Raw genomic sequence first — 24,437 nt, 5'->3', positions numbered from 1 at the left:
AAGGAGAACGAGGGGGTGAAGGAGTCAACGTTAATCTAAAACTTCAAAAACAATCCTGTCCTGCTGTTGATAATCAGTTTGTAGAGAACAAGAAGAACAACAAGAAGATCTCCTTATTGATCCTGTGAGGGTAAATTCAATTTCACACTAACTGTGACATGCTACACACACAAATACACACACAAATACACACACATGCACAAACAGGATCCTGTGGACATGCACTAATGGAGAGATGTCAGAGGACTCCAGAGAAAAAGTCGACAGGAATCAAATCTAAATTCACTGTACACACGGTTTCCATAAGGTTCTGGGTCAGAGGTGTAGGAGTGGAGGAGTTCAGAGAAGTATTTGGGGGGGGGGGGATTTTGATGCAGGACCTGACCAGGAGCCAGTGGAGGTTGATGAACGTTGGCGTGATGTGCTGCCAGGAAGAAGAACTTCTTTGCATCTTCTTTTCTAATTTTAGAGCACGCCATGTCGACTCGTCCGTGACTCACTGAGTTCCTCACGTTGTCTCTGAGACCCCCCTCGTCTGCTGACTCCTCCAGGTGTTTCTGTAATTATCACACCTCATCGTCTTCACTTCCTGTGTCTGGTCTGAGTGAAATTTTTGATTGGCTGAGCAGTATCGCGAGTGGCCGTCGCTAACGGCGCCAAGAAAAGCAGCGCCGTTAAAAACAGACTTCATCTTAACCCTTAAGAAGACCCCCGGCTTGTAAAAAGGCCCTTATTTGTTTATGTTGAGGCCACGCTCCCAGACGTAATATGAGGCCTGGCCCACTGATTGACTACCAGTAATTATTAGAGGATTTATGATGGTTTCCGCAGTGATTTAAATAAAATCTTGTTTCAGCATCTCAATGTTTACTCACATAATGCTGAAATGTTTTAAAGAGTTTAGATTCAACCTGAACACACACACACACACACGCACACGCACACGCACACGCACACGCACACACGCACACGCACACACACACACAGAATTCACAGCAGTCTCAAAAGAAGAAGTGGCTTACGTGCCGGGACGAGAGCAATTAAAGCAAACAGTGCACTCAGATAATAAGCTGCAGACGGCTTCACGCCGCCCATGTTTGTGAGCATCGCTCTGAATCCACAAACAACAACGAGCTTCAGTCCTATTTAAGGCCCACTTCAGGCGTACTTATTGTAAAACGCTGTCGTGTGTGTGTGTGTGAGTGCTCGTTAAGTGTTAATAAGCGTAAGCGGTCCGAGCAGTGATGCCGCTGATGGAGCCGCTCTCAGATATGGAGGATCGTGTAATTGACCCCAATTTCCCCGCAACAACAGCCACTGTTTGAATGAGCAGCAGCCATTAAAAGAGCGCCAGCTGTCATTACACAACGCTGCCCCAACAACAGACATCAAATAACAGACCCGCCATTAAAAGCGTCAACCTGTAACTCCTCCCCCTTCAGTTGTTTCAAAGTCGATCTAATAGAACAATAACCTCCAACAGGGAGGATGGCGTCTCTCTCGGGTCCACAGAGCGCCCCGCTCGCCTGTTTTCAGCACTATGTAACTTTGTCAGCGGGCCGAGGTCATCTGGTGAGAAGTGCGTACGTCTTTACGGCGTTAGTTCACACAGCAGCCTTCAGATACAAAGCAGCCAGTTAGTCCGTCTCTGTACTGTTTGATACAATGACTGAGAGAGAGAGAGAGAGAGAGAGAGAGAGAGAGAGAGAGAGAGAGAGAGAGAGAGGAGATAAATATCTCTATGATTATCAGTCATGTTACAAAGAGATGTGGTCTGCAGTGCGTGGTCCCCAAAGCTGAATAAATGGGGCGATCCTCTGACTCCTCCCCTTTACTCTCTTTTTGAAGTGAAATATTCGGGCAACTTTGCAACTGATGGAGTTATTCTGTTGCAGGGTCAATCACACCTCACCTGTTTGGTCCAGTTTAAATGATCTCGAGTCTATTAGGCCCCGTGTCTACAGAAATGCGCTGGCTGTGTGCTGAGAAGAAAAGTGCTGCTCGCCCTTCCTGTCTCTATGACAACAGTCTGTTGACATTGGCCGCTGTATGACTGTCACTGCTCCGTTACTTTTTACTGAATGTTTTATATTTGAGATTGTTTATTTCCTGATCAGATAGCGTTACAGAGACGGCTTGAAAAGGTGGACCAGCTGTCTTTAAGTGTGTCTTTTTATTTCTTCTGGACTCAATCTCTCGGCCTTGACGGCGCCCACTCTTCTCTCATCTTAACCTTCTTTCCATCCCATTGGAGCGCCACTCTAATTACACTAAAAGCTCACCCCCTCCCCCCTCTTTGCGCTCCGTCTTCAGCGGTGGCGGTCCCTCCATCGAGTCACCTCACTCTCACCCATTCTGCCGCCCCTCTTGTTCTGATGTCATTTAGCTGACGCAGCAAAACGAGCATGCATAATCGCCGCCAATCAAGTCCTCAGAGACATTAAGAAAAAGAAACGGGGAGCGGCGGGGATGGAGAGAGAAGGTCCGGCCTTTAGCCAAAGACCACGTCATGACCAGGAAAGTGGGGACGGAAACTCTATCCAAACACGCCCAACACACCCACGCAGCAGATAGGAGGTGGTGGCAAGAGATCAGGGAGTGTGTGAGAAGTTACCTCAGGAAAGGTCCCCGCCACTGGCAGACCTGAGATTTGAAAAAGATTTAGTATCTGGAAGAGACCTTATCAAAGAGGACCTTTTTGAACTCAGCTAGGCACCTTTATCATAAAGTCATAACACATAGTGAGTCTGTAAGAATCTGCATCCTCTCATCCGTGCACACAGCTGATGATCCATCTGGATCCGTTCACAGCCCAGTCTATCAACCCACTGCGCCCCATATTTGGACCGAGGACAGGCCCGGCAGAGGTCCACGTGTTCTGTTTTTGGAGCTAATGCTTCAGCTGCTCGACTCGCACAGATTATTGAAGAGACAATCACGGAGGCTGCAGAGAGCGCCGCTTTCATTTGGACGTCAGATGGCCTCAAGCTGGTAAAAGTAAAAACAGGCTGAATGTGTGTTTCTGTAGAAATGCCAGCTGTTGTTGGCACGCTCTGACTAAAGGTCGTCGGCTGTGTGTGACGGAGCTCAGCGCAGCAGCCTTTGGCATCAGAGTGGGGGGCTCAGTTGTGTCCTGAATCCTAGCCAGTGACCCTGCACTCCTACATGAATGACTTTATGTGTTTGTTCAGGCGTATTTAAGCCACACGTCCGAGTTGCGCCCGAGCATCAGCAGCAGGACACAGAGCGCCCCAAGAGGAACACTCACACACAGCCGGAGCCGCCGCTGATAAAGCTGCAGCCAACAGAAGCCTGCACACACACGCACACGCGCACGCGCACGCGCACGCGCACGCGCACGCGCACGCACACGCACACACACACGCACACACACACTTAGGCAGACAGGCAGATACACTCACACATCAAGAATCAGACAAACACTAAGCAACACCCAGCGTGACTTGGATTACAAACAAACATGGTTTTAAATTACATACCTTCACACTTGTGAATGTGCAAATACAAGCACAAAGACACACATACACACACACACACACACACACTTAAACAGACATCTTTTCCGCTACATCATAATTTCATCCCTCCCCTCGCCTCTCCTACACAACAGCACATTTTCGGGAAAGGGAAATATTTCTGCTAAATTAGTTATGCTAATTACAGAGCAGCTCTCAAGGGGAGAGACGGCGCTAAATGGCTTTTAATTCTTTTTGCCTGGAAAGAGACGTGGGAGAGGGCCAGACAGAGAGCGCAGCGAACGAAGCACACGGCTCGAGAAATAAAAATAAACAAGGCGATAAAACACACAAACAACCAGCGTTCAAATTTGCCGGTGACACAGCAACAATGAACTTGCAGAATTAAGAAACTCAGGGGAAGAAGAAGGAGGCCCAGAGCAGAGCGGCAGGCCAGACAAACAAAGCGCCTTATCAGCTCCAGGGCCCCCGAGTCACCCCGCCTACAGGGAGAGAAGAGATGGAGTGTAGAGAAAGTTTTGCTGCTAACTCTGTGTCCTGTAGCCTTTGCCAGCGGTCACCGAGTGATAACAAGGCCGGAGCTGATAGTACACACACGGCTGTACATGGACGACACCAGAGGAAATACTGGGAACTTAGTTAACTGCACACAAAGTTTTTCTCTCCCTCGTCAACAACAAACTGCTCACTGAGCCAGACTCTGTAGACGGGCGTTGACAGTGCCCTCTTGTGGCAAAGTAAAACATTCTAATGACGACATAATTTGCTTCTTTACAGCTCAGTGCGTCTGTTCTTGGACTTCACAAGAGAAATGCTCAGTGAAGACGTCCCTCATCCTGATTACGCCCCTCTGCCCGACTGATAAGTCACATGTTCCCATCAGCTCATCAGGTTTTCTTTGGTTGGTATTGCTCCTTTTATTTTAGAGCGGCAGATTTGTAAATCTGAAGCATGTGAGTTTAAAAAATGTAAATAATATTTTCTAAATCAACATAACGTAGCAGAATGTTCGCACGCGTTCCTGACTGCACTCGCACATCTAGAAAATACGTCACTTATGTGACTCTGACCCCTAGTGGTTAAAATGGGTACTACAGCCCAAATTCTAAACATTGTAGAGAGCTCTCTCTCCCCCCACTCCCTCTTCTATAGAGTTGATGCTCATCCACAATGTGGTGGACACTGAAGCTTCAGTGTTTAGCCAGCTCTGCATGCGTCTGTAAACCTTTCTGCTTTCTAACCTCTATCCATTTTTCAAAAGCATCTCCAATATTGATCCTAGTTTGAGCACGCTTCCATCGCTGCAACACCTGTTGGTTTGACCTGATAACTGCTCTCATATCTGGCAAACTGAGGGGCGTCCAAAATGGGCATATGGGGGTGCCTTAAAACTGCCTACCTTCTCTGGTCCTGGAGTATCTACACTCAAGTGATGAAGTCGTGTACTTGGTCCACTGATGTGAACAAGGTTTGATTCTGTATTCTGCTTTCAGCTGACGGAGGAGTCGTTGATCTTGGAAGCTGCAGATGTTCTCTCATCCTCTTCCAACAATAACTGAATAGAGACAGGAAACACCAAACGCACCGCTGGAGGCGAACTGTCACAACAATAAAGTGATACACGGTGTTTAAGCAGCGTCGCTCCTCCATAACAAATAAAAACTGGAGCAGTTGTCATGTTCAAATAGTTTTCACAGCCGGTGGAGAAGTTTAATCTAAGGGAAGGTGCGCCTTTAGAAAAACAACTTTTTTAAATGAAAGATGTGGATGACAACGTAAACACTTCTCACAGAGGATGAGGAGAGTCTCATAAAAAGGCTGCAGAGTGAATCAGAAGTTAAAGTGTGATGTGGTGATGTAATCATCGAGCTACATCTGCACAGACTCCGTCCTCAGGTTATCCTACTGTTGTGTGAAAATGACTTCAGGGAGCTATTATAAATCAGGATCATTGCAAGTGTCCAAAGTACACAAACAGCCCACGCACACACATCGATGCAGAAATACAAACATTGTAAATTTAAATCTCCCAGCGTCTTCATGCGTTGTTACTGGAGCTTCCAGTCCAGGCTGCAGCTCCACAAAAACAAACACAAACTCACCGTTTTATGGCTGCTCCCTTTCCAATATGGGGCTGGAAGCAGCGGCCAGTTTTATGTCTTTTAATTTGTACACTGTCCCCACAGCAGTTTCCAGCTGGCACACAACCAGCTGCTTCCACACACACACACATAAACAAAGAGAGAGGAAGCAAAGAGAGAGGAGGAGCAGTGTGTAGAGTGTTTGCAGAGGAACAGGAGCGACCGACCAACGCTACACGATGTCTATCAGAGGCCTACGTTAGGACTTACAGTTAGCTGTGTGTGTGTGTGTGTGTGTGTGTGTGTGTGTGTGTGTGTGTGTGTGTGTGTGTGTGTGTGTGTGTGTGTGTGTGTGTGTGTGTGTGTGTGTTAAAGCCTCTGGAAACCGAAATCAATAGGAGCCTTCAAACTATTTCATAAAGGTCACAATTATTGAGCCAGACCGATTAATCGGCCAGCCGATAATAGCATCTCATGTGACTATCACTATTGGCTTATTTCATCTCAGATATACACCGACATTACTCGAGTTATTTTCCAGTCAAACAACATTTCATTTGAGTTTTATTGTATTACACTAGCAGCTCTCTATCATCAGCAGAGGGCGCTATATGGATACAACAAGCAAAATCACTCTCCTGGTGATGCACGTACATGCTCAGTTACTTTCCAGCTGAGTGACCATCTCGTCTTCATTAAATATCTTTTACACAAGTGTTTGATATCTGAGGGATCAACACAATAAATGTGTTAATTTATATTTATATCCATCGCTTCAGATCGGAGAAAGATATCAGCCGATATATCAATTTCAGATTTTTTCTTTCCCCAATATCGGTATCGGCCCCAAAAATCCCACATCGGTCAAGCCCTAATAATTATGTTCATAACTGTTCTTTAGTTTTAAGTAGAAAGGAGATTATTTTTGATTATCCTAACTTCCCTGACGAGGGGTTACTTTAGTTTTAAGTATTATAAATGAGAAACGCTTCATTTCAGCTGCTGTCTCTTTAAGACCCCGCCTCCCTACATGCCCACTCTCCTCTGATTGGCCAGCTCTGTTTGCAGTCAGAGGGACATTTGATTTGTGATTGGCCACGCCTCCAGAGTCTCAAAGAACAGTCTAAACAGGAAGATGATCTAGATTTTTTTAAATAGTTGAGAATGTTTTTTATCCCCTCAGTCGATTCTTTAAAAGACTCTTATCTTTATTTATCATACATGCAGCGTTTCTATTTCCAGCCAGAACTCCAGAGGCTTTATGAATGTGTACCTGAAATTAGGTGCCGACGCCCACTCCAGAGCCAGGCAGGCCAAGTCCACAGCCGCGTAGACCAGCAGGAAGAAGATGGTCACAATGCTGGCGATGGTGTTGAGCTTCCCTGAGAAGAGCACCAGCTGGAAAGAAAGACACAAAAGAGAGAGAGGGAGAGAGAGAGAGGGAGAGACAGAGAGAGGGGGAGAAAGAAGGGGGAGAGAGAGGGAGGGAGAGGGTAGAGAGAGGGGGAGAGAGAGGGAGGGAGAGGGTAGAGAGAGAGGGAGAGCAGAAAATAGAGGGAGAGAGAGAGGGGAAGATAGAGAGAGAGAGAGAGGGAGAGAGAGGGAGAGAGAGCAGGAAAGAGAAGGGGAGTGAGAGGGGGGGTGAGAGAGAGAGAGGATTAACAATCACATGAACGACATTCAACAGTCAGACAGAGGAACCGATTCTCAGAGAATGAATGCTTGAGAACCAGAAGTTTCAATCGAAAGAAGTGAAATGAATGGTTGAGAAACAAGAAGCTTTTCCCACTTGAGGATCTCTTGGTAATTGAGCATTCTCCTACTTTGGGCCCCCGTAGACTTCAGATATGATTATCTACCCACCCTGCAGCTGAGAGGGGACGTTTAGGACAGAGTCGACCAACCTCTACGGAGACGTGTGGAAACTAAAGTGTTCCACAGATCTCCTGGGACCAGCGCGGACCTCCACTGCTCCCCTGGCTCCGGTTTGGGAGCTACAGATTGAGGCTAATGTTCACGTTTAATTAAGATGGTATCTAGTCTGCTTGTGTTTGGGAGCCGCTGCAGCTGCATGTTCAGTTATCAGCAGCTGATTGGAGTGAGTGTTTGAGATTCAGCCTCGCTCTCTGACTGAGCAGCAGAGAGTAACCTCTAATAGACGAGGCGGATGATGACCTCATTAGAGGAACAGCTCCCTGCAAGGTTCTCTGACACCTGAATGTGTGAACAGGGCTTCATGAATCTCTCTGCAAGTTAATGCAGACCTGCCAGTCAACGTGAGGAACAGTCAGAGCTGCATCACTCCTGAGATTAAAACCATGAACATGGTCACATTTGTAATTTAGGAAGTCAAGTATTTGTGTTGTGGAAAGTGGTAAACACAAATAAAGCTGTTTCCACATCTGCACTCCTGAAAATATCTGGATAACTTCAGGACTGCTCTGGATAAAACCTGACCTGTTGTTCACACATGCACCTCACAGCGGGAGACCATCCCTGTCAGACAGGAGGGGAGTCAGCAGAGTCTGCTACACAACGCTATAATAGAGTATTTGTCTTTCTATCAATGCTAAGTGTAGTTCAACAGAATCTTAATCTGAACTAAAGAGTGGAGAAGAACATACTGGAGAACAGCATGCAGAGCTGGCTAAACACTGAAGCTTCAGTGTCCACCACATGGCAACCTGCATCGACTCTAGAGAGTAGGGGGCGGGGGGAGACAGCTCTCTACAATGTTTAGAATTTGGACTGTCCGATTAAAGATGGATTTGTTTGTAAGGAATAAAAAAAGCACATTTTCACAACAAATGAGGTATAACACACTGTGAATGAAATGAAATCCTGGAATGAAAAATGATTTTATTAACGCTAAATAGAAACATCAATCTCAATCATGTTGGAGGCGTGAAACCGCAACGCCACCCTGAGGTCCCAAGGTGCTCGCCAAACTGTAAACAATGGCCATCATAAAGGAACCAGTTTCCCAGATATCTGCTGGCGTTACTTTAACCATTGGATCCACTGTTTGAGAATAAATATGGATGCGTTCAGCTTCAATATATACAAGAAATAAAAGCCCAATGTCAGCTGAAGTCCACTTATTGAATCAATTACACCCAATTAGAACTCAGTACTGGGAGTAGTGGGTTTGAAACAGTCTGTTCATCCACTGACGGTCACTCATGTTTCTTAGCTGTGTGTAAAAAGGAAACAATCTTTCATGGACGCCTTCAAACGCACGAACACTTTCAAGCTGAAACAACGGAAATATTCCCAATGTTCCACTCCACATGTAGCATGCCGTTTTACTGCAGTGAGGCGTGTTTCATCATCATCATCATGTGGTCCTTCTTCATCCCTCTGTGAGCTGCTCATGATGAGAAAAACGAACGGACAGGGACGTCCTTCTCTCTAATTATCAGGGGATTATAATTGGCTGAGAAACTGCGATGAAGCTGGACTTTATTTTATTGTTGAGCTCGAGGGCGAATCACAAAGGGGATCAAAGAGCGACTCTGTGATCACGACCTTTGAGACCCTGAACCAGAGGTAAACCGAAGAAGGGAGAGAGAGAGAAAGAGGACGAGGTAATGGCCGAGGATTAGGATAATTGATGGTGTATTATTGACAGACGGAGAGAGAGAGAGCGAGCAAGAGAATGATGAGCTGAGGGAGCGGCGATGACGGAGAGGTGTGAAAGAAGAGCGAGGAAAGTGAGATGAGAGACGCAGAGAAGAGAGATGAGTGAGAAAGGAAAAGAGAGCGTCTCTGACCTCTGGCCGTCAAAGTCAGCGGGCGTCTCTCCATCGCTCCCCTGGGAGCCTTGATTTACAAGGCACAGAGAGGTGTGTGTGTGCTGGCTAAACACTGAAGCTTCAGAGTCCACCACATGGCAACCTGCATGAGCATCGACTCCAGAGAGGAGGAAGCGGGGGGAGACAGCTCTCTCCAATGTTTAGAATTTAGACTGCAGTACCCATTTTAAACACTAGGGGTCAGAGTTACATTATACTAGATGGCTAATAAACAAATTCTGAACTCATATGCAGATTTCTGATTTGTCTTTCTTCACGCAAACACAACATTTCGACTTTTTAGCGGCGCTGTTCTCCATCTTCTCCATGAGATCCTTTTTGTGTTTGGTTGCGTCATACTTTGACCACACCTACCCCAGTCATAAGCTCTTCCTACTTTAATTCATATCCTGTTTTTCTGGACTCTTTCTTCACGTGGTGGAGTAATCTTCCTTTTACAGAAAAGAACATTAAAGAAAGTCTCGTCTTGTGCCTGAATGATCCTCCTACTTCTTTGTTCCCAGTCGTGTTGTGTGTTTGAGTGTGTGAGGTGAGATCACTATCAGACTTTTGTCATCAGTGAATCATTCATATGGCCGAGGAAAAGGTGGAGAGAAAGACGACGAGGGAGTCAATAATCTCTGATGGTGACAGCGGTGCAGCTAACGATTTCCATCTAATTGCTCGTCCTCACAACCGTTGAGTAGCAAAGGATACAGAGAAGAAGCAGCGAGAGAGGGACGGAGAATAGAGAGCGAGAGAGTCATTCAGCCTTTTCCTCTCACCACTGATAATGACGGGACAGTCAGGACGATTGGCTCCTCAGACCCTTCTCCCCTTTGTCTCTCTATCCTCAACCTGACTCTTCTCCGTCAATAAGTTCTCGTCTGTATTGACGTCTTTCCACCATTTAAGACCCGAGAGTAAAAGAAGTTTCAAAGCGACATTATTCTGACGAGTTGCTGTCTGTAATCATGTTGGCGCTCCAAGGACAGTTTAATGGACTCCACTGAAAAGTACAAAGCTTGAGGAGATGATGCATCCTCCCTGTTACTGCATTTAGTGACAAAACGAACAAATTAAAATGTTACATTAAGGTCTTCATTCTTTGCTTTTAGAAAAATGACCCCATCCATCCATCTTCTTTCCCTGATCTGAGGTTGGGTCTCTGGGGGACTCTGAGGCGCCCCCCAGGCCAGGTGGGTTTGTTATCCTTCCAGGGTCTACCCCGGGATCTCTTCCCAGTTGAGTGTGCCAGGAAAACCTCCAAAGGGAGGAGTCCAGGAGGATCCTGATCAGATGTCTGAACCACCTCACCTGGCTCTCAATGCGAAGGAGTAGCGGCTCTACTCCAAGCTCTGCCTGAATGTCTAAGCTCCTCCCCGTCTCTCTAACACTGAGCCCATACGCCCTCCAGAGGAAACTAATTTCAGCCGATTGTATCTGTAATCTCATTCTTTCAGTCTCTATCTAAAGCTCATGACCACAGGGGAGGGTTGGAATGAAGATCAAGCGGTAAATCGAGAGCTTTGCCTTCAGGCTCGGCTTCCTCTTCACAACAACGGTCCTACACAAAGCCCTGCAGACACTGAATCAACCCATCTGTCAAGCTCACGTCCATTTTACCCTCACTGTGAACGAGACCCCGAGATACTTCAACTCCTTCACTCCCCACCCGAGAGTGAGTATTCAATGCAAAAGTAGAAACATAATGTAGCGTATCTCAGGTTAGCATGGATGCAGACTGAGCAGCGACAGGAAACAGACGACCAGCGGACCAAACCAAACTACTTTCTCTTCAGGATGAGTCCGTCGAGTTTGGACTAAGGATTCTCTCGAGTTACACTGAAGGCCGTTCTGATCTTTCTGCCTGAGGAGAAGTTCTATAAATAATGATTCAGTATCCAGTCAGTAAGAGTTTGGACTTATTCTGTCCCAGTGCAAAGCCAACCGTGCATCTGTTAGCTCAGAAATAAAAGAGAAGTTTCTCCGCCTGATCGGGTTTGATTGGTCTCAGAGCTCTGCAGGATTTCTGATTCTGATTTATTGATTTCTCTAAAAGATTTAAAACCAGAGTTAGATCTGTGTTCATGACCCTCGAAGAACTCAACTTTTCTCTTTACAACCAACAGTAAACAATGCATTTCATATATGAGGGTCAAAGGTCATGTTTAGAGACGATGTGCAGAGACGGCGTCCGACACTCGAGAGAGAGACAAATAACTGGACTTTGTGATGCTCCTGGATCATTTCTTTTACTTCCATCTCCAGGTCATCGACTGGAGAACGTCTTGATGCTGCAGTGAGATACGATGCTCCAACAAGAGGGCAGACTACCCAACGAAGAAGAATCCACTCCGAGTCTCAGGAACATCTGTCCACACAACAGGAAGTGGACAGAAAAATAACAAAACGCTCTAAGCTAGCTCGTCTCAATGACATTCAAAGTAACCATGGCAACCACCTGCAGGTTGAGTCCATCCTGCTAACTGTGGATGTTTTTCTAATTTCTGAGACGCCAACAAAGAACTTCCTGCGTCTACTGAGCAGCTCAGAGGATGAAACGTGGCCGTGCTGCACGGATACGACAAATTTTGAACTGTCAGTAGCCGTTTAGAATGACGTCATGAAGCGGACCACTTCCTTGTTGGAGCTTGATCTCCCACCGTACTCGAGTACACATTAAACGACCACCGAGACCACCTCTTCAAGCGGACGCGAGCACAGTACCTGAGAACGGTACGTTTGTTTTCACACTGATCAAATGAACCACACTCTGGGGTCAAGTGTTCTTGGATCCGGGCCCGGGTGCCTAATGTGAAACCACCCTGAGAAACTGAATGGGGTACCCGCCTAGACCAGCGTGCACTTTGACTCTGCACTTGATGCAGGACTGCAGGTTTCTACAAGCTAAAGCGAGCTCTGAGAAAGATGTTCAGACGGATCACCGAGGATTAACGATGTTCTGTTTCTCTAAAGTTTCCTCCAAAGCTTGAAGTAGCACCCGACTGACTGTCATGAAGTAACAAAGACCTTTGTTTACGACATCTACCATCTACGTTTCCACCAACCTGCACGAGAAACCAGGAGATGAGCACCGACACCCAGGGGTTCCCGCTGTGAGACGTCTTCTTAGCCGGAGCCAGCACCTTACCTGAAGACCAGAAAAAAGATTTTACTGAGAAAACTTTCAAACACTTCAAATTACAGGGAACACGTCCAATTTAAAGTCTCACCATGCAAATAATATCTGGACCGCTAGATTATTTAGATTGAGACTTTTATTTATTTATTTTCTTAACAGCAACGCCGTGACAATCATTGACAGAGACAAACATTCACGCCATGGAACAGTGTGCGAGCAGACAGTAGACAGTGCCTGAAAGAAAGCAGCGTCACAAAAACACAACAAAATGCCTGAGATAGCTTAAAACTGAGTGTTCTCAGTGTCTCGTCAGCGCCGTCTCATCAGCGCCGTCTCGTCAGCGTCGTCTCACTTTGTCATCTTTCATGATGTTTCCCATGATGCAACAGTGCAGCAGTAATCAGCTCCATCAGATTTAGATTGCTGATGTCACTTCCTCATGTAACTGACATTTAAAGCGTCGTCTGAGTGAGTGGGCGGCAGGACAGCGAGGTAGACAAACTAAAGTTGTTTTAATATATATGGTGGTGTAGGTTACTGGAAGACGATTTACATAACGTCTCTCATTCTCTTTGTATGTGACATTTCATGGTGACATTTGTGTTGAATGCAGAGGCGGCTCTCTGCAGGAGAGGTTACACATCTGGAGCACGAGACAGACCCGACCACACGGACGAGGAGAAAACACATGGACAGGAGTGAGGAGGGGGGGGGGGGGGGGGGGGGCTGTGAGTTTAAGACTACATTTCACAGCTGATAAAGGATTGGAATTTAATCAGTAGGAATTTAAAGTCAAATCAATGTGAGACTGAGAGACAGAGGTGAAGGAGCCGAAGATTAGTGAGTTAAAGAGAAGAGATCGAAGGAATGTGTGTGTGTGTGTGTGTGTGTGTGTGTGTGTGTGTGTGTGTGTGTGTGTGTGTGTGTGTGTGTGTGTGTGTGTGTGTGTGTGTGTGTGTGTGTGTGTGTGTGTATAGTCATCTCTGTGTTTGCATTTGACAGTGGGAAGGTTATGCAATGAGCGGCATGCATGAGTGACAACAACAGCTGATTACGCCACACTTCAAAATAAAAGCATTTTACGGACTTACGGAATTTAACTGGGGGCTTTTATTGTGAAGAACTTTAAATGAGGTTTAGCGGGGCTTCAGTTAGTGGTGTTTTTAGATAACTCTGAGGAATCAGCATTTCAACACGCTCCTTTGACCACGTGCCACAGCTGCACTGTGTGGAGCGGGTCATCAGTTTAAACACCTGCGGCAGGTAGACCCTATTGTCTAGTGGTGATGCTAATCCATCCATGCTGCGCTCAACTCAAGCAATACCGAGCCATGCCATGTGGAACAGTCTGAGGACCGGGATTCAAAACCATTTCATCCCTCTACAAGAACATTTCACATTTATGGCTCCGCAGTCAGACTCCTAATTAAACACATTCATCTAAGTTAACCCTTTGTGTGTAACAGACAGTCGAACAAGAGTCGGCTCCGTCTGATCACTCCACAGAGGAACTTCGACTAATGAGTCATTTACCTCCTATGACACACACACATGTACTCACACACACACGCACACGCACGTGTACACACACACACAGAAACAGGACAAATCAATTTGCAATAGACTTAACAAAGGAGCAAAGGATGGGAGAGGCAATCTGCTCAGCATCGTTAATAATGACAAAGTTGCGGGCGGCGTGGACTCCCACAGCGAGGCGGGGGCCGACAGAAAGCTCAGGGAACAGAACTCTACAAAAAACTGAAAACGGTTCATGTACTCATGCTTTTTTCAAACATTGTAAATGAGAAGTGGAGTAGAAAATACAATTATAGCTTAAAGGAGCAGTATGTAACTCTGACACCTAGTGTTTAAAAAGGGTACTGCAGTCTAAATTCTAAACATTTTAGAGAGCTGTCTCCCCCCGCCCCCTCCTCTCTAGAGTCCATGCTCACGCAGGTTGCCATGTGGTGGACACTGAAGCTTCAGTGTTTAGCCAGCTCTAGATTACATATCTAAATTAAATAAAAATGGACTAAACCTGTTAGATATTTTTCTTGACTTCTTACATTTCCTGAAATATAACAGTATAACAGTTTTCAAAGCCAGTGAAATCTGTCATTTTAGAGTTGAAATGGGACGTGTATTGTTGTGGCGGGTTGCCATGACAGACACAGCATGTTTATCGTTGCCGTGGCAACACTGGATGTTAGGTCAAAGACCGCTACATAATGAAGCGTGAGCGTCTACTGCTGCATAAAAACATTTAAATATTCATCACGGCGTGACAGCAGATCAGGAAAAGACAGCTGTGATATTTACAAATAAAGTCAACGCCACATGCCTGGTGGTCGGGTTACCTACCAAACAAGTCGTCCTTGGCCAAAGCGTAGAGGATGCGTGAGCCTCCGATGAGGTTACTCATGGCGGCAGAGAGCGTGGAGGAGTAAACGCCGACAGTGACAAAGGGATTCCAGATGTTGATGTCTCTGAGGAAGCTGTAATCCCTCTGGAGCAGCACGCTGGAAGAGAACACGAGAGATCACTTTAACAGACAGACATTTAGTCCTCGCCATTACCGGAAAACAAAATAGGAGAGATGTAACGCTATGGACTATTTCACGATATCACGATCAAAAGTGTCTCGATACCGACGAAACGATCGGTCTTCTGGAATTTATTTTAGTTCAGTTTCCCCCATCATCCTTTGCACCCCAGATGTTTCTGAATAACCAACATTAACTGAGCGAACCTCGTGTTAGAATCAGGTGGCGAGGAAGGCCGTGTGTCATCTCAGACTCAATCGGCCAATGAAAACGAAGATGACCATGATGACTCTGCTTAAAGATGACATCGAGGAAAAGGAGGGCTTGACTCCAGCTAGTGTGTGTGTGTGTGTGTGTGTGTGTGTGTGTGTGTGTGTGTGTGTGTGTGTGTGTGTGTGTGTGTGTGTGTGTGTGTGTGTGCGCGTGTGTGTGTGCAGGAGTTGCTGGAGAAAGAGATCAGAGCGTACACAGCCCACAGCAGGGCGTGGTTGATTGCAGCCTGCCCCCCCAACCTCTTCTCAATACAACACAGCAAGAGGGAGGAGAATTAGAGCACGTCTCTCTCCCTGATCCATCTCTCTTTGTGTCTCAATACACACACACACACACACACACACACACACACACACACACACACACACACACACACACACACACACACACACACACACACACACACACACACACACACACACACACACACACACACACACACACACACACACCTAATACATCTACTCCCCTCCCTCATCACCTCCATCTCCTTCATCATGATGTTTTTAAAACCCACTCGAGGGTTTTTCTACTTCTCTGTCACAACTCCCCTTTTAGTTTCATTTCTACTCGTGCAGCTCTCCCTTCCCCCCCCCCCCTCTCTCTCTCTCTCTCTCTCTCTCTCTCCCCCTCCCTCTCTCTCTCTCTCTCTCTCTCTCTCTGTCTGTCTCCTCCCCCCTCCCTCGCTCTCTCTCTCTCCTGTAATTAAGAGTTTCATCACGTTTTCTTTCTGGTCCACTGATTTTAATACTTATTATCATGGCCCTGTTAAGTATTGTTCACTCCATCCAGAGATCAGAGCACATTATTATTTCACATGGAGCTGACTGCACACACACTCACACACATACAACTTTAATACACACAGGAACACACAGGAACACACACACACACACACACAGGTTTTTACATTACCACAAATCACCTAAATAAAAAGTTCTGTGGAGAAGTTAACATCGCCCTCGAAATTAAGAAATGCCAACTACTTTGTTTATTTGGCGTATGTGTGCATGTGGTGTATGTGTGTGTGTGTCACCGGGCACTGCAGGGAAAGTTTATGAACCATTGCTTTAATCAGACTCTCTGACATATTCGTAACACAAAAAAAAAAATCCCGTTAGAAGTGGAGACTCACCGTGTTTGTTGTAAAAAATTAAGTAAAACTGAGGTTATAAAAAGGTGAGCGGCATTATGAGCAATTAAAGTGTGTGTGTGTGTTCGTGTGTCTGTCTGTGTGTGTGCGTAAAAGAGAGGTGAGTGATGATGCAGGTCCAAACTTATAGGCTGATTATTAATTTCTCTGAAGTGCGGCAGGAGCCAAATAAATCTCCAAAAAGCTTGACATTTCCAAACCGGCTCTCAAAAACAAAGCCAACGCAAACTGGGTGACAGTCGTGACAAATGGTGTGTGTGTGTGTGTGTGTGTGTGTGTGTGTGTGTGCTTGTGTGCATATGCGTGTGTGTGAGAGAGAGACAGAGAGGGAGGGAGAGAGGCTGTGTGTATCTTGTGTTTCATAATTTGGTGTTTCTTCCAGAGCTGTGTGTTCATTAACAAGAGAGTATTGCCTCTATGTGACTGTGTGTGTGTGTGTGTGCGCGTGTGTGTGTGTGGATAGTAATTATTGATCAGATCATCCAGCTGAAATGAGCTCTGCCACCAAAATAAAGAGCAGAACAAAAGTGCGAGGGAGCGGCGTGACAGATTAAAGGAGCTCGTTTCGAGAAGAGGAGGAGACAAAGCTCGCCGTCTAAAAGGAGCCCGCAGAGATCGTGGGGCCGATTGTTCTCACTCCTCCCGACCTCGCTCCATCCTCCGCCTCATTTGTTTATCCCTTTCCATTCATGCCCTCATTTATGTACTCATGCGTATTCATCTTTTAATCCATCATCTCGTGCTTCTGATTATTCTCCAGTGCGTCTCGTTAAAAACCTTACAGAGTCATTAGCCAACCTTCTTTTTCAAACGGGGTGAAACATGGCGGGCTGAGCAGGCGTGTGCGTGTGTCTGCGTTCAGGTGTATTACAACACTCCACACACAAACAGAGCTGCTGCTCCGGGTCGTCTGAGCTCTGGGAGGGCGAGGTCAGCCCTCATCAGGACCAACATAACGACACGCCATCGTCATGTTTAATGATCCTGATGAGAGAAAAGGCTCCAGAACGTCCAATAAACGTCTGAGTGGGATCACAGCTAGTTACTGCCACGACTCCAGCTTATGGCCGCCATTACTGTTATGCTCATTGCACAATTATGTGCCCGTTTGTGTCACTGCAATATGGGCTTGATGGTCCTGTAAGTCAATGCTGAGAGTGGCAAAGGTGAGTCCCCTCTTATGAGTCTCTACACGACAGCACTTTTTTCTCTCGTTGGTGCATTTCTCTCAAACAGGGGGGGAGGGGGTTCAGCAGAGTTTCTAATGATGGATGTTTCATGATCGTGGACCAAAACTGTAATCAACAAATCACAGCACTGTGACATAAACACAGCAATGTTCCTGCATTTCATTAAATATCCCCTCCAGTTTTATTCTTCACACCATTTTCTAATTTAGTAATAGTCTCCTGACGAAAATATCCTTTATATTTAGTCAGATATTAGTCATTTGTTATTGATTTAATTAAGTCAATTGGTCGCTGACTAAAATTGCACATCATTTTAGTTGACGAAAATAGAAGATATCTTAGTCAACAAAATGAGACGCAAGCCTTTATTTTTATTATCAGAAGCTCCAGGGGGCGGGGCTTCACAGACCTGCAGGCGAGAGGCTGCACATTGTTGCACTCACCCCACACACACACACACAACTTTGATGAAGTATGCTATGGTTTACAATGATTTCAGAACAGCTGAGGGGGTCTGAGGGGAGTTTCGTCTCGTCATCGTCATAGTTGACTAATTTAAAAAGACCTTCGTCAGCGAATATTTTCGACAAGATTAACACTGATTCCCTTGATCGGGGCGCTGGTGGTACAGTGGTTAGTGCGCGCGCCTCACGCATGGAGGCTGTAGTCCTCCAGGCGTGCGGCCCAGGTTCTTTCCTGCATGTCATTCCCCTCTCTCTCTCCCTGATTTCCGACTCTATCCACTGTCCTATCTCTCCATTTAAGGCACAAAAAGCCCAAAAATAAATCTTTATATATTAAAAAAATTATATATATATATGCACAGTAGCTTTAAAGACAAGATCCTATTCAAGATCCTCATTTTTAAATCGGATCTTGATCCCACAAACTCTTAACTTTGTGTCTTTAAAGCTACTGTGCAGAACTTGACCTGCCCGCCCCCCTGTGGACAAAGTAGTAAATCTTATCTCATCGCTGAACTTGTCTTTTTTCATCATTCTAAATTTAAAAAGTCAAACGGTCTTTACAGAGTGCGGCTTTGCGACAGCGCCGTCTTTGTGCGCTCATGTGACTCTGCAGCGGCGTGCTGTCGGTGTCCCAGTCTGTGAACTCACAACGTGTTTCAGCGTTGTGTAAGCAAGATGTGTAGAGAACGTGGACATGCACACACACACACTGAGCTCACCTGCGCTCCCCGTCTCCCAAGACCAAGACCAAGACCAAGACAGGGCGAGACCGAGACGAGACCGGGCGGGGGTAGGGGAACACCTAATGGGGTTCCGACGCATGGGGGGGCCCCCTTTAGGTTAGGTAAAACATTGCACGCTGATGAAAGGATATCTGCAGAGCGGGGCCGATCCGCCTCTGTGGGCAAGCCAGTCCAGGGTTTTAAATAAGACATACTGAGCTCACCTTTAGACTAATTAAAAACTTTATGAAAACATTTGATATAAAAGAACAAACTGAGCTGAACGACAGAAACAGGTACCAGGTGTGCACCAGGCTGGAGGGGAAAACTAAGAGGAAGTCTTTCTGCAGGCAGAGCCGGGGTCCAAGTCCTCAGAGCGCACTTCAAGAAGTCTGAACAGTTACCGCCACAACACGTGGAGCTCAGTTCACCAAAGACCCGAGTTCACTTTACAGAGTCTGGGTCGGCCCCGGTGTGCTTTGAATGACTTCAAGCCTCTTAGAGACAACGGAATCGACTCCATAGCAACAAATGCACCGACACACAACTACAGCGGTTACTGCTGGGATTTAGTGTTGGTCTTTAGCCTCAATTCACCTTCACCTTGTAGTTAAGAGTTCAGCAAGAGAGCACAAGGGGGGAGGAAGAGATGCAGACACAAAGAAGGTAAGAGGGAGGCAGAGGGAGGCAGAGGGAGAGGAGAAGAGAGGAGAAGAGAGGAGAGGAGAGGTTGCAGACACATAAAGAAGCTTCTGGGGCGAACAGAAGGTAAAAGGGAGGCAGGGAGAGGGAGAGGAGAGGAAGAGTTAAGTGCTCTCATGGGAGTAGACTGTGGTTAAGGATTATTAAATGGGATCAATAACTAACAAGACACACACACACACAAACACAAACACACACGCCTTTCCTCTCCTCCTTCCTTCCACACGCACTCTGCACATCTCAGCGTTTCCTCAGTCCGTCCTCCAATCTACACTTTTAAATGTTCATCACATGGGTCGGCTCGCTCTCGTCTTGTTTTACATCTGCTCTGCATGTCACCGTTTCCGTCTTTCAGCCTCGATGATCAGTAATTAAACGCATCGCCTAACAATTTCCTGCAGTCTGTGGAGCGCCATCATTTTTAACTGCGGCCTGACTGATGTGGGACAGAGGTATAGACTGCTTCTGGGTTTATTCCAGAGTCTGAATAATGTCTCTTAAGGTTGTAGGGTTGTGCAGTAGTATCATGGTGTTCTTATGTGTTTTCATAGGATTGCTGATCTTGTGAAATATACGTTGTGTGTTCTGCTTTGGTTTGTGCTTTACATGTGAACTTGTACTGCTGTGGCAGCAGCTGATTGTGTGCAGCACTTTGAGCCCGAGGCAAAGTTCCCCGAGGGGGCAATAAAGTTTATCGTACCTTAAAGAACTCGAACCTCCAGTGAAACAAAACAGAAGCAGACCGAGCTAATCGCTGTCACATCACACTAACGACAACAATAACTTCTGGGCAGATAACAGGCGGAGATAAGAGGAAAGCGTCTGCCGAGATTAAACTGTATCAAATCAGGATTTCTTAATTTTCTGCTTCAACTGTAAAGAAAGAGTCCAACCCACAAGGAGTTTCTGCTGTCCTTATCTTATCGTCTGACGCTCCTACAGGTGGAATCTGTTGCATGATAAGGAGCTAGCAGCTCACTCCAAACACACTGCGTTTAACTTCTGTCAAAATCAATAGTGTGCTGTTTTCACACATGCACACAACTCCTTCCAGGAGGACCTGGACCTGGACTTTTTCCTGCCAGCCCTGTAGTGACATTTCTGCATGAAGGTGGGGCCGGGTGTGAACGCAGAATGTTATACTGAGGAGTGCAGAGTGATGATTTTTACATGATGGGATCTTTGTCCATGTCACAAAGCAGAGTTAAACTCTTTTACTTGCAGGTTTGTTGCATAAATATAACAGTTCAAATCTTCCACTAATGCTCTCCGTCACTTTGTCTGCCATCTTGAATTTCTGCAGCGTCTCTTTATGTGACGTCTTTCCTCCTGAGAACCGTCTTCTGATTGAAGACTTCATGCTGTGAGGTCGTGTTGTAGTCAAGACCACACTAACCGAGACCAGGACATACCCGAGACCAGAGGGCTCCGAGACCGAGACAAGACCAAGACCAAGGCAAGGCGAGACAGGGACAAGACCGAGACCAAGCCAGGGCGAGACAGGGACAAGACTGAGACCAAGACCAAGGAAGGGCGAGACCGAGACAAGACCGAGACCAAGACCAAGGCAGGGCAAGACCGAGATAAGACCGAGACCAAGACCGAGACCAAGACCAAGGCAAGGCGAGACCGAGACAAGACCGAGACCAAGACCAAGGCAAGGCGAGACCGAGACAAGACCGAGACCAAGACCAAGGCAAGGCGAGACCAAGACAAGACCGAGACCAAGACCAAGGCAAGGCGAGACCAAGACAAGAGAAACCAGACCAGACCAGAGACCAGAAAATCCTGATCTTGTGTTTAGGGGGCGTGTCGTTCACTTAGACCGTAACGCCTGAAAGGTTGCAGTCGTTACCAGGGAATAAAAATCAAACAACAAATGAATTGAATTGATTTGTTCTTTTAGAAAGAGGAGTTTTACTTTTAATCACAGGACTGACATGGAGAGAGAGCCAATCAGTGGTGGACTTGACCAGCTTGATTTAAAATCTGGAGTCTGAGACCGAGACAAGACCTTCAAAAAGTGGTAACAACAAGGCGTTACATTTTCAGAAGTGCAAATGTGAAAAAGTAAGTTTTCTTTTATTAGCTCCAAATCAAATGAGATCTGAACCCGGGTGTCCAGCTGCTCATGGCTGCGCTCACGCTGCAGAAACTGACCTGGTGGGGTAGGGCGCCGTCCAAAGGAGTAAACTATGGACAGATATCAAAGCTTTTTTTTAAAATGGTAATCTTTTGAGGAGTTGAAAAGATGACATTGGAAAGACTTGTGAGGACAGCGTGGATAATTGGAGAAATGTTCAACAGCACAAAGCGTTGGGTTTGTATTTCTCTAAGCGTCAGTTTCAGGATTTTAATAGAAGTTTGGAGGTTAATTTAGAGCTCAGCTTTTTAACCATGGAGTACGAGAAGCCCTGAAAGGACTCATCATCGATTCCAATGACATCTCCATGACAACCAGGTACAGCCGACCTTGTGGTGATGAAACTCAAATTATATTTTTCAAGGTCAAAAATCTTCTAAAGCTCAGCATCCTTTAAAATCGACCTGAAAATTCACATCCAGACATGTGGTGATAAAAGACAAAGCTGTAAACGTCTCCGCTGAACGCTAACAATCTGTAGTTTCACTACGTGTTAAAAATCTTAAAACCCACAAAGATTGTCGTTGGTATGATGTGTGCGTAGATTGTGGCTGCTGTGCTGGTTGGACCGTGTAATGGTTTACATGGTCGCTAGAAAAGCGTCTTCAGCAAAAACATTGTTTTCAAATGGTTAAGCACGATTGACGGGCGCCGTTTTCTGCTGCTGCATGACACACTTTTCTAGCGGCTTTTAGGACACGTATAAAAACAAAAAAAAATGTCCAACGTTTCAGCTCAAGACGGCGAGTCACACCGCTCATCAGTGTCACTTTTGGCCGAAGCAGCCAATCAAATCAAATAGGATGCTTTACCTCTGCTTCTTTTGACATTTTCTCTCCTGATCTAGCTGTCAAAGAAACAGCGAGGTGTCTACGTTTACTCTAAACTGTTTCCCCATTTATTTTATTTGGTCTCACGTATGCACATGCAGCCTCGCTCCACAGGTGCTCCCAGCTGCTTTTTCCCCAGGCGGGCCTTTCTAACCATACATACAGCTGTTGTGTAAAGACGTAGAACACGGTATTCTTATTCATCTAATTAATTCTTATTCATCTAATTAATGGAAAACGTAAATTAACCCCCGACAGATGTTTGATTTCTTAAAGAGAACAGATTGAAATCTGAAACAGCAGATTTGAAGACTGGAGGATCTCTGAAGTGACATCACGACTCTTTAACTTTCTAATCAACGATTGGATGAGAATACGAGCCGAGCACCGCTCACGGCCGACAGGTGGTTTATTCATCAATTATAATAAACGGCCTCACATCTTTCATGGACAACAGCGAGTGCCTGCCAACACATTCTGAATCCAAAGCCCGAAATCTAACCCCCTGTCACCAGACAGGACATGTTGTCTGAGACCTGGCCTGCACCCTCGCCATTGTTACTCGCACCCCTCCTTAAAAAACAAACAGGGCAGCAGTGAAAAAGAAGACGGAGGAGGGGGGGAGAGTAACTAGAATCTCTGCTGTGGAGAGATAGGGGTGAATAACAAAAGGAGGGAACATGGCTGGGTTGATGGATGGATGAATGATGGACAAGGAGAGCAGGGAGAGCAGGGAGAGCAGGGAGAACGGGGAAACGGGCGCCAAGAATCCTGCTGTGGGGCGATAGTGCCCAGAGAGAGAGAGACAGAGGACGAGGGGAGAGAAGACAAAGAGAGAGTGGACAAGGAGAAAGGGGATGAGGGGAGAGGGGATAAGGGGAGAGAGAGAGGATGAGGGGAGAGATGAGACGAGGAGAGAGAGGACGAGGGGAGAGAAGACGAGGAGAGAGTGGACAAGGAGAAAGGGGACAAGGGGAGAGGGGATGAGGGGAAAAGGGGATAAGGGGAGAGAGAGGGGATGAGGGGAGAGATGAGACGAGGAGAGAGAGGACGAGGGGAGAGAAGACGAGGAGAGAGTGGACAAGGAGAAAGGGGACGAGGTGTGAGGGGATGAGGGGAGAGGGGACGAGGGGAGAGAGGGGACGAGCTGTGAGGGGATGAGGAGAGGGGGACGAGGGGAGAGGAGACGAGGGGAGAGAGGGGACGAGGGTAGAGAGAATGAGGACAGAGGGTGCAAGGAGAGAGGGGACGAGGGGAGAGAGGGGACGAGGGAAGAGAAGAACAGGAGAGAGGGGATGAGGGAAGAGAAGAAGAGGAGAGAGGGGACGAGGTGAGAGAGGATGAGGGGAGATAGAGGACGAGGGGAGAGAGGAGACGAGGGGAGAGGAGACAAGGGGAGAGAGGATGAGGAGAAAGGGGACAAGGAGAGAGAGGGGACGAGGTGAGAGAGGATGAGGAGAGAGGGGACGAGGGGAGAGAAGATGAGGGGAGAGAGGATGCTGGGGAGAGGGGACGAGGGGAGAGAGGATGCTGGGGAGAGGGGATGCTGGACTTGTTGCCTAACAATGGATTCAGTGTGTTGCAGAAAGCCGGAGAACGAGGAGGTAATAAGGGATGATGGGGTGGACGGTTAACCACGAGGTTAATGTTCACTTTGTCTTTCACACTCCAGAAGAAGGAAGCATCACAAAGAGTGCGATTTGAGATTTCGTTTTATGTTTTTTTTTTTATGGTTTTATAAACATGTCTCCTCTGCTCCTGTTGAAGGAGGAGTTCAACTGAACCATTCCAAAGTCCCAAAGACATGAAGAGAGATACTGTCCTCATTGAAAACAGAATCTCATTGCAAAGAGACACACACACCAAAACGGAGCGTTCTGAGAGAGCTGGTTTATAC

At 46.5% G+C, this 24,437-nt stretch overlaps 1 protein-coding gene across 1 annotated transcript in view; it reads right to left on the bottom strand.

The window, feature by feature from the left end:
• Nucleotides 1-24,437, bottom strand: part of zgc:153039 — a 53,269-nt gene that overhangs the window by 11,116 nt on the left and 17,716 nt on the right. Inside the window, exons 7-9 of the mRNA XM_020636846.3 lie at nt 14,879-15,036; nt 12,444-12,526; nt 6,852-6,976 (exon numbers count right to left, since the gene is read on the bottom strand). Of these exons, the coding sequence (XP_020492502.3) occupies nt 6,852-6,976; nt 12,444-12,526; nt 14,879-15,036 (366 nt within the window). The remainder of the gene's footprint in view (nt 1-6,851; nt 6,977-12,443; nt 12,527-14,878; nt 15,037-24,437) is intronic.

Source organism: Labrus bergylta, chromosome 11 (genome assembly GCF_963930695.1).
Source record: "Labrus bergylta chromosome 11, fLabBer1.1, whole genome shotgun sequence".
NCBI classification, from domain to species: Eukaryota; Metazoa; Chordata; class Actinopteri; order Labriformes; family Labridae; genus Labrus; species Labrus bergylta.
This window is presented reverse-complemented; position numbering and strand designations above follow the sequence as displayed.